At 50.8% G+C, this 10,629-nt stretch overlaps 1 protein-coding gene across 1 annotated transcript; it reads left to right on the forward strand.

Annotated features, from left to right (window-relative positions):
- Positions 1 to 8,032: 8,032 nt before the first annotated feature.
- Positions 8,033 to 10,401, forward strand: LOC134433454 (UDP-N-acetylglucosamine transferase subunit ALG13 homolog). The gene is made up of 5 exons (XM_063182307.1): positions 8,033 to 8,103; positions 8,514 to 8,689; positions 8,867 to 9,002; positions 9,945 to 9,957; positions 10,303 to 10,401. Exons 1-5 carry the CDS (start codon positions 8,033 to 8,035, stop codon positions 10,399 to 10,401), a joined length of 495 nt encoding a protein of 164 aa, XP_063038377.1.
- The last annotated feature ends 228 nt before the right edge of the window (positions 10,402 to 10,629 follow it).

The raw sequence follows: 10,629 nt of genomic DNA on the forward strand, positions 1-10,629 counted from the left end.
GCAGCAGCCCTAATAATGGAGCCAGAGTGTGGGTCTGGAGGCCAAATGGCCCTCCCGAGGCAGCTGAAGGAGCAGCTGCTAGGAAAAACAACTCTGAGTCCTGAAACCTGGACAGGAACAATGGGAATGTGTCCCTGCAGCCAGGGATTCTGTGTGAGAACAAGTAGATCTGACAGGAGATTGTTTTACACATCCTGCCAGACCAGATCTCCCTGTTTGCCCCAAGGGCCCCTGTGGAAAATGCTCTGATTCACGGGGCTCCGTGTGAAGGCTGCTGTGACACTGAGGGACTTGCACAGGAATTCCATCCAGGAGCCTGGGTGCGCCTCAGGGACTGGGACCCGGCCCCTTCCAGTCAGAGGGGAAAGGGTCCCCCCAAGCCTTGTTAGCCACAGACAGCATGGGAAAGCTGAACAGCAAAGGACCTTGGGGCATTATTCTGGAATTAAAAAGGTGCAAGCTCCATGGACAACAGAATTCTTGTTCCTAACTCCAATGGGATTGAGAAAATAGAATGAAGAACGGTGTCACTAAAGTACTCCTGATGTCTGTAAGGTGTACCTTGATAGTCAGCCAGAATCTTTGTCTGCCACAAACACCTCTAGTGTTTCACCAAGGGGTTAGTCATCAAAATGTAATGATGGGTTATGATGGATTGCTGAGCTTCTTTTGTAATTCTTTGCTAATGATGATGTGCTTTGCTGAGCTTATCCTTTTGTAAATCTCTGCAGCTGTGCATGATATAAATGACACAATTCCTTAGGCTGGTGTCTGTGTCTTTGGTAGTGACCCTGCCCACTGGTGAAACAGGGCCCCCTCTTGCCTTAAGTGTTACCTGGGAAGGCAAAAACTTTCCCTCCAAAATTCCCCCCTTCCTCCCTGTTCCCCCCATTCCTACCCTGAGCATGATGTGCTCTGGTCTGGGCTATGCCCGGGCTCAGTTGGGGTCCACTGTCCTGGCTGTGTCCCCTGCCCAGCTCCCCCGCAGCCCCAGCCCCTCCCCAGCGTGGCCAGACCTCCTTACGAGAGTCCCTGCATCAATATCAGCCACTGAATGCTGCAATCACTTCTTGTGTAATAGGAACAGCAATAAAAGACACCCTTTTTAACAGGAATACATATTTCTTATAAGCTCTTTGAACTCTTTCTCCATAACTGTCAAAGGAAACCCTCCTAATGAACTGCATTGGAGCAGAGGGAAATCAAGGCAGAGCCATGGTTTGTCATGACTTGCTTGATCCTAATGAGCCCCGTGGTGCATTTGGCGTGAGCCCTGGAACCTCAGGGCCTGGGAGGAGATTGCACAAACCTTGCCAGGAGTCAAAGTCAGAAGAAAACTCCAAAGTGTCTCAGAGCACTAATGGCTCCCACTGGGGTCCATCCCCAACAGAGGCTCCTCATGGACTCCTTACAGGACAGAATTGGAGACCAGGATGGCACAAAAGCCTCTCAAACACTCAGTGTGGGAAGGAAAATCCAAAGTACCTTAAACACCTTGAGGGTCTCAAAGGATTAATGAGCCCTACTGAGTGTAAGTACAAAGCTCTCCAGGGACTAATTAACACAGATAATTGGGGCCATGATTGCACAAACCTCTCCCAGAGTCTGTATCCAAAGGGAAACACCAAGTACCTTAAAATAACTGAAGTACCTTGTAGCATTAATGAGCCCCACTGAGTGTTGTTACTGACAAAGCCTCTGCAGGGACTAATGACAGCAGATAATTGGAGGCCATGATTGCAGAAACCTCTCAGAGACTCCAAGGCAAAAGCAAAACCCAAAGTCCTTTGAAAAACCTGCAGTCCCTGCAGGGAGCATTAAGGAGCCCCCAGGGCCATTGCTGAGCAAGGCTCCCCAGGGACTCCTTCCAGCAGATCCTTGAGGCCACTGGGATGTGGGCTAGGGGCGGATGCTGAGGGCAGGACAAGGGGCTGACAGTGCCCAGCCTGGCTGGGGCTGTGCCAGGAGGCCCCAGGGCCTCAGGACAAGGTGTCTCCTCACAGCCCTTGGTGGCACAGACCCTGCTGTGCCCCAGGGCACAAGGACTTGGCTTCTCTTTTTCCCCAGGTGCCATCAGTGCCTCCAGTTCTCTGCTCTGCCTGGGGCCTCTGGACACTTTCTCAGTTGTGAACCTCAGTGGGACCCATTAAAAGTCCAAGAAAGTTTGGAGCTGGATTCTGACTTGGAGTTCTGGAGAGGTTTCTTCAGCTCCCTCTCAGGGACTGATGTTCAGGGCTCAGAGTAAAAGGGATGAAATTCAGGTATGATCTAGAAAATACTTCTTCCCTGTCAGGGTGGTGAAGTCCTGGCACAGGTTGCTCAGAGAAGCAGAGTAAATAAAGTCTTAGAATTCTTCCTTTCTGTCCCATTGCTATTCCATAAGTTCAAGTTTGGTTTTCAGAGTGCCACCTTCTCAGCTGGTTGCCATTTGTGTCCTGCTTTCTCTCCTGCCTTCCTTTGTCTGCTCCTTTTCCCTTCCACACGGTCTCTCTTTACCTGTGGCAGCTCCCAGCCAAAGACCTTCCCCTGATTTTTTTTTTCCTTCCCAACTCAGGTGCTCAAACAGCCCTGGATGAAGTTCTGGAGGCTGGCAGTGAAATGTCTTTGTAAGATCTTGCTCTGCTTGTGTCTTGGCCCCTTCAGAATTTGGCCTTGAAGGGCAGGAGCATCTTTTCCTTGCTGGCAGCTGGAATTGCAGCCCATGGCAGTGAGTGCCAGAGATGTCAGAGGGCGATTGCTGAGGCTGCCAGGGCGTTGCTCCTGCCGTGCCTGCCAGGGGAGCTGTGCAGGGCAGGGTCAGGCTGCAGCAGCTGGCTGGGCTCCCCGAGCAGACAGCAAAGGCGGCTTTGCTGCACATTCTGCAGCTGGGAGCAGAGGGAAGAAGGGCAGGGAGTCCCTGACAGAATGCTGGAATGCTTGTGCCTGGAAGGCACCTGCCCATGGGTCCATCCAGGCTTAAGGTGCCATGAGGGAGAGGTGCCTCAGCCCCAGTGAAGGCACAAATGAGACCATAGGAGAACGAAACCATATTGTTTTGTTCATGGATTTTACTGAACAAGAAATGGGAGCTAGGGAGATAGAAGTACAAAAGAGGTCTTGGAGAGAGCTTATAAGATGATCAGTTGGAAGTAGATACTTTTTAAGGTCCTTTCCTGCATTCCGGGATTCTAGAAGACGTGTAGATGTGAATTTGGATTTAATATTCTTCTTATTATTATACTTTCTTCTTCTTTCTTTCTCTTCTTCTTCCCCTTCTTCTTCTTAATTGCTACTACTATTCTTCTTCTTTAAAATATTCTTCCTATTCTCCTTCTAAGTAATCTTATTTGCTTGCTATGCTTATTAACTATGTCATTCTTGATTTTTAATATTCTTATATTAATTACTAGTTTTTCATCTTCCTCTTCATCTTCGTATTCCTATTCTCATTCTTATTATTCTTACTAAATTTACTACTACTATTTCTTATTCTTCTTCTTATTCCTATTCTTTTTTTTAAATATTTTCAAAATATCTTTTGTGTAAGATTTTTTAAATTTTTTTTTTACTACTACTATTTCTTAAACTCAACTTTAGTTTGTTTCAGAGGAATGGTATGAGTCAAAGTCCTGCAGTCACATCCATGGAGCAACAGCTCCCACCTGTGCTCATTCCTCAGGGATACAATCCCAAAGGACCAGCGCGGAATCCTTTCAAGATGAGAGGAAATGGCCTTTGATGGCACCAGGGGAGGTTTGGATTCAATGTCAGAAAGAATTTTTCTCTGACAGAGGGGTGAGGCACTGGAAGAAGCTGCCCAGGGAGGCGGTGGAGTCGCCGTCTCTGAGGCGTTGAGGAGTTGTGCGGATGTTGCCCTTGAGGACGTGGTTGTGCGGTGATGATGGTGCTGCCAGAGTGCCAGTGGCACTGGGTGAGCGTCAGGGTCTCTTCCCACCTCGATGACTCTGGGATTCCCTGCTGAGCGCTCTGGCACCAATTGTGTCCCACACCTGCTGTTTAGGACTGGCCCCAGCAGTGACTGTGGGTGCTGGGGAGATGCTCCTGGCTGGCCGGGGCAGCTGAGGCTGCAGGGCCATGTCCAGGCCGAGGCCGCCCATGTGGCTCCCTGGGGCCCCACGCAGGGAGCAGCCATCATCGGCTGGCCCGGGCTGGGCAGGGCCATGGGTGCTGCTCCTGCAGCTGCCGCGCCAGGCAGGGCCAGCAGAGCAGCGCCCGCAGTGCCCGCAGCGCCTGCTTGAGGCACCCGGGCCGTTTGCTCGGGGCAGCGCGGCTGCCTGTGGGCCTGCGCTCCCGGCTGGCCAGCTGAGGCGCTGCCACGGCTCTGCGGGGCAGGCCCCGGGCTCTGGGGCCCTGCCTCGGGCCCCTGCTGGCCCATGGAGCCTTCGCTGAACAGGGAGGGAAGCGAGGCACACAGGGACTCTGCTGCCTGCCCCTCAACCCAGACCTCCTGAGGGACGGGTAGTGGCAGCCCATCTGTCGCAAGATCTGCCAGCCTTTGGGCCCTGCCTTCTCTTTCAAACAGCTCCAGGATACTGACTTCATGCCAGCCATCGTCCTCCTCCTCCTCCCACAGCAAGGGAGTGGGCCCGAAGCTGAAGATGCTGTTACCTGCACAGCAGTTCTCTGGCAGGTCGTTGCTGCTGCTGTCTTTCTCCGTGGAATCATCTCGGAGTTCTCTGAGTTTTGTTTTGCTGCAGCTGGAGAGGTCTTGGGAGCTGCTGAACTCTCCTTGGGACAGCTCTGGCTCTGCCCCACCTTAGTACTCTTGGCAAAGCTCAGTCTGGCTGTAGGATTCCCAGTCTTCATTGCTGCCAGCTGAGGTGCCCTCCTCACTCTCCTTCTCTGTCAGCACTGAGCCCTGCTCTGCCTCTTCCCACTGCTCCCTGGGGGTTTGGGCTCCCAGTGGGCTGGGTGAGGGGCTGGCGGGGCAGCAGGGTCTGTCTGGAGCAGGGACTGGGCTCTGTGTCCCTGCTGATGGCACCTCCTCCCTGGGGGCAGGAGAATGTGCCTGCTTCTTCTGGCTGTTCGCACTTCCTTGCCTTTGCTGGCTCAGCTTTGGCTCAGTCACCTCCTTTTCCATTGGGGGTAGCTCCTGGGCTGTTGCCCTTTGTTGCCACTGGTAGGGCTGTTGCTGTGCCCCCTCTCCCCACAGCACCCTCACAGCCGCCTTGCACTGCTGCAACTCGTGGGCACTCATTGCTCTGCATGGGGACTCTTCCTTGGCTTCCATTGCGGGTACCTACTGGAAGAATTCACAGCTTGTCCCCTCTTCCCTCAGGCCAAGCTCTCGGGCCCCAACATCTCCCCACTTGTCATCTCTGTCACATTTCTTCTCTTCTTCCATGATGACAAAGGGTCTCTCCTCCTCCTCCTCAGTGTCTGACCATGGCCAGGCTGAGGCACCCACTGCCCCCACCAAGTGCCTGCTGAGGGCCTGGTCTTGCCCCTAGCTGGGCAGGGGGCTGGGTGACTGGAAGGAGTTGAGCTTTGTCTTGCAAAGGGAATTTTGGGGCATCAAGGGTGTCTTTGGTGTTACAAACTGAATGTAAAAATCCCCTGAGCAGTCACTGGCAGGTCAGGTCTGTGAGCACAGTGTGGTTTATGTGCAGGAACACGGGGCAGAGGCAGCAATGAAACAAGGCACAGCAGCACACCTGGATTACCTGATCTCTTACCTGCCTCAAAACTGCACAGGCTCAGCTTCAAGCACCTCATTTTGAGAGTGATGTGTAGTTCTCACAGACCTCAGCCTAAGCACTCATGGGCAAAATCCTACTTATGCCCTACACAACTTCTAATTAAAACAGCAGGTACAAATTAGCATGAAATTGAATCCTTTAATGGATGGTTTTCCCTTTTCTCTTCCATTTAAAATCACCCTAACAAGCCTGATTCAATGTGCAAGTGGAATGTATCCTCCAGTGAAAATCCAAATTTAAGTCACTGCAATTTTACATGTGAATATTTTTTCCTCTAGCCCCTATACAGCATGAAGCTGGAAGTGCCCGCTGCAGAGGACACTGACTTCCAGTGACACACAGGGAATAAAACCCCAAAACTCCTAACATTTAATTATCCTGTCCTTTACCAGGTGCTGAACCTCATCTCCAACACCTGAAAAATTTAGTATTTTCCTTTTCATCCCAAATCCACCTTCTTCTCCCACAGCTGTCAGGACCCTGACTGCACTAATTGTGTGACCAGTCTCAGCTGGGGCTTCCACTCACACTCTTGGACAGGGACTTTATTTAGCCTTGGGGTTTAAATAGAACAATAGAATGATTTGGTTTTGCAGAGACCTTAAGTTCATCCAGTTTTAACTCTCTGCCATGGTCAGGGACACCTTTGCTGCTCCAAGCCCCATCCAGCCTGGCCTTGGATGCTTCCAGGGATCCAGAGGCAGCCACAGCTTCTCTGGGCACACTTTGCCAGGGCCTCACCACTCTCACAGGAAAGAATTAATTCTCAATATCCAGTCTAAATCTGCCCTTTTTCAGTTTAAAGCCATTTCCCTGTGTCCTGTCACTGCAGGCTCTTGTCCAAAGTCCCTCTCCAGCTCTCTCTTGGAGCTCCTTTAAGCACTGGAAGGAATTCTAAGGTGTCTCTGGAGCCTCCTCTTCTCCAGGCTGAACACTGATCTCTCCCAGCCTGTCTGCCCAGTAGAGATGTTCCAGGCCCTGAGCCTCTTTATGGCCCTCCTCTGAACCTGCCTGACCATGTCCTTCTCCTGCTGGGATGACAGAGGTGACTCGTGGGTGTCTTTGCTGCTAATTCTGTTCCTGAACTGCTGTTTGGGTTTCCTGGGCTGACGTTGTGTCCTTGTCCTTGCCGGATGGTCACTGGACCATGTCCTCTTGGTGAGCTCTTTACCTGGCTGGTGTTGTGGCCACCCTCAGCTCCCAGATTCCTTTTCCTGAGGGACAACAGCAAGAGCTGGATGAGGCTGGGCAGAGCCACTAAGTCCCTGTGCACTCAGGACACTAGTAATGTTTTGCTCTACAGTATTTTTCCCCCAGACAGTGTCTACTGTCAGCACTATTTCCTTTAATCAAAAAATAAATACATTTCAGCGTGGCTCATGATGCTAAATGAAAACAACAGGGGGCTAATGAGCATTGTGAACAAGGCATTAACATGGCAGAGGTTTCCACAAGAAGCTGCATCCTTCTTCCAACAACATGTATACACAACTGTGTCTACAGTTGTGACCTCATCTGTTGACTTTAATTCAGGAAATAAATAGATTTAGATGTCTAACTTTGGTTTATCTTTGTAGCAAATTATGCATTGTGTTACACTTACTAATAAGGAACAAAACTGCCAACTCTGTTTGTGCAACTGTTCAGGGGTCATTCTTACTCTTCAGTGAACACATTTAACACATCTAATATTCATAACTGTGTTAGCACATTTAATATTCATGAGTTTGGGGTAGAAGTTAAAGTGTTACTCCCCCAGTAAGTGTTGTGGGAGGCTTGGGCCGGTGTCAGTCTGTAAAGGGAGGGTGGCTGTGGCCCTGCTCTGGCAATGGCACTTCTGAACACACCCACACAGGCCGTCCGCGAGTTATGTGCGTCCCCAAGGCTGAAATAACACGTGCAGGCCAAAACTTTTCGAATCCCTTTTCCAAATTTATTTTTTACCTCTTCTCCTTGAAAATCTAAAACCCTGGAACAGCCTTGGCTACCCCTCAAAACGCTGCTGGACAGTGGGCTCATTAGAGCAGCCACCATCGCTGCTGGTGCGGTACTGTGAGGGAGAACCTCACGGCGCAGTGGCACCAGCCCCGCCGAAACGGGCGGACGGGAAAAACCCATGAAGAGAAGACACGGTAGGGGACAGGGAGGGACAAGGAGGGACAAGGAAGGAAAAGAAGGGGCAGGAGGGTCAGGGAGGAACAAGGAGGGACAGGGAGGGAAGGAGGCATTCCCACCTGCCCCGTCCCTCCCCTTAGCCCGGCCGCCATTTCGGGAGCTCTGCGGGGGGGCGCGGTGCCCCCTGGCGGCCTCACAGCCGTCCCGTCCCGGTGGCCATGAAGTCCACGTTCGTCACCGTGAGCACCACCAGCTTCGATGAGCTGATCGCCGCGGCCCGCTCCCTGCCTCCCCGCCCGCGCTGCAGGTCAGTCGGCCGAGACACCGACACCGGCCCTGGCCCGGGCCTGCCCTCCCGGGGCTGGCGCCTGTGCGCCGCGGGCTGCCCTGCCCTCCCTGCCACATCCCGGCAGCAGTGCCGGGGCGCCTGAGGGCGCCGTGGCGGTTCGGGGGTGCCCGGCGGAGAAGCATGAAGTGTTGCTTGAGGAAGGGGAGGGACGGCCTGTGGGACGGGGAGGGGGGGGTGATACCGGGGCCGGGGCCGTCTGGAGCTGGGCACAGCCCTCACACAGCCTCTCTATCCCCGCCTCATCCCCTTCGTTCCACCTCCGTCATCCCCCCTTTCTTCTCCATCTCTCTCTCCGTCCCCCCTCCCCACCATCTTCTCCGCCCCCCTTATCGCCTCCATCCCCCGGTGCTGTGCCCGCAGGCGCTGCAGAGCCGCGGGTACCAGAAGCTGGTGCTGCAGGCAGGCTGGGGCTCGCTGCCGCAGCCGCAGCCCAGCAGCAGCCCGGCCGCGGCGGTGGAAGCGTTCCGGTTCAAGGACTCGCTGGCTGAGGAGCTGCAGAGCGCAGACCTGGTCATCAGCCACACACGTACAGCCCGGCTGCTTCTGGGGCTGCGGGAGCTCCGTGGGATGAGGTCTCTCCAGCCCGGGGTGAGCTGACTGGGAGTGCTGAGCTCCACAGCTGGGTTGTTCAAGAGGCTCCCCTCTTTCAGCAGCGAGTAGGGGGATATTTGATCTCTCACCATGTTTTCTGTTCCTCTTGTAGGTGCTGGTAGCTGGCTGGAGACTCTAGAGAATGGAAAACCACTAATAGTAGTAATAAATGACAAGCTGATGAACCATCAGCTTGAGCTGGCCAAACAGCTGCACAGAGATGGCTGTGTCCTCTACTGTAACTGCAGGTATGGAGCTGCTGGGGCTGTTCCTGCTGGGCAAGAGCATTCAGTCCATGTGACTGCACAGCTGAGAACGCAACAAGGTAATTTACATCCTTCTCTGTCATCTCCATCTGGATATTACATTTTCCAGAGTGAATAGACTAACACTATGTAGAAATTTACCACACTTACCAAGCTTTTTTACCACGATAATTATTTTATTACCACTTATAAATATTTTTTTTCATTTGAGGTAACATATATTTAGATTAAAAAAGAAAAACACTTCAATTCAGGGGATTAATAAAGCAGATATAGATATTATCTGGTTAGTAACTTTAAATACCCCTGTCTTTCAGGTACTCATTCAGGCTGCCCTTTTAACCAAACTTCCTAAATCCACCATACCATCTGACAAGTAGTTTCACAGATCCACTGCCTGTCACTTTAGGAGCAAAATTTAAACTAAACTAACAAAAACACACAAAAAACCCCCTACCCCACAAGCAAACAATGTGTGAAAAAATCCCACCATCACCAAAACTCCTAGCTCCTTTTTTTAGAGTTCATCCTGACTCCTGTTGGGTTTATTTCTCCTCCTGGTTTTGACTGTATCTTACTGTTTTCTCTTTACTCATGATTGACTCCACTCTAAAAATAAAAGATGACTTTTAAACTGAAGGCAGAAAAAATGTAACGCCCTTTACTTAGTCTGCATCTTGTTCCTTTGCCTTGCAAGCAGAGTTTCCTATGTTTCAGACGAGCTTTCTGAACAGACCAGGCCTGGCATTCATTTAAATTGAGCAAGTTTCCTAAACTTATTATCTTGGTGCTTCTGTCAGCTTTGGAATATTTATTTCTTAGTGTTGGGCAGTGCCAAGCATTCGAGCCTTATTTGCAGCCTGATACTAGCAAGTGACAGATTGATGTAGCTGTTCTTTCTGACCCTTTCTGTGATCAGGGGAGAACTCTTCCATGTGTTCAAATAGGATGGATTTCCTCTTATGGTTTATGGAGCAGAGCCTCAGATCTTGCTCAGTCTCCCAGCACTGCGACCACAGAAGATTAAAAAGTGTCAAAGTTGAGTTTGTCTCAGAAAGCTGATGGAAGTGTGTTCTCAGCAAGGCTCCCTACCAGCCAGTGCTGGCTGGGGCCTGCTGCTCTGGGCATTCTCTTCCTTTCCATACATATCCTTATTTAATATTTCCATGCTAAAGAATTATGTATGGATGCATAGAAAGAAAATTATATTTAAAATTTTCCCATGAGATGGCTATTTCTTTAATTTTTGCTTTTGGTCTGTTTTTACTGCACTCTTGTGGAGACAATGCAGTCAATGAACTTGTCAGCTTTGAAACCTTTTCCTCCTGGACAGCCAGAAAAGTTTGCTTCATTCTTGAATAAAGTTCTTGGGTTACAATAAACAAAACAGAGAAATAAAAAAGTTAGAACAAAATGTGTCATCTCCTCCACTTAAGATCTGCAGCTGGGCCAAACACTCAAAGAAAATTTCATTTAATATTAACTGATATTAGTGTCAAACTCATTCAGCTTTATGCATAAAAGAGTACAATGCCAATAAGGAGGGAGTATGAACTGTCCTGCGGCATGGACAGACATATTTCTGTCATAAAAGCTGCACTGGAATGGG

The sequence above is a fragment of the Melospiza melodia genome, unplaced genomic scaffold (assembly GCF_035770615.1).
Source record: "Melospiza melodia melodia isolate bMelMel2 unplaced genomic scaffold, bMelMel2.pri scaffold_18, whole genome shotgun sequence".
Classification (NCBI taxonomy): Eukaryota; Metazoa; Chordata; class Aves; order Passeriformes; family Passerellidae; genus Melospiza; species Melospiza melodia.

Excerpts from the sequence above, each read along its gene's own strand:
- LOC134433454 (XM_063182307.1), top strand. The coding sequence starts at position 8,033 with ATGAAGTCCACGTTCGTCACCGTGAGCACCACCAGCTTCGATGAGCTG. Across the intron at positions 8,104-8,513 it reads GCCGCGGCCCGCTCCCTGCC|GTGCCCGCAGGCGCTGCAGA; the intron begins TCCCCGCCCGCG and ends TCCCCCGGTGCT. Across the intron at positions 8,690-8,866 it reads CCTGGTCATCAGCCACACAC|GTGCTGGTAGCTGGCTGGAG; the intron begins GTACAGCCCGGC and ends TTCCTCTTGTAG.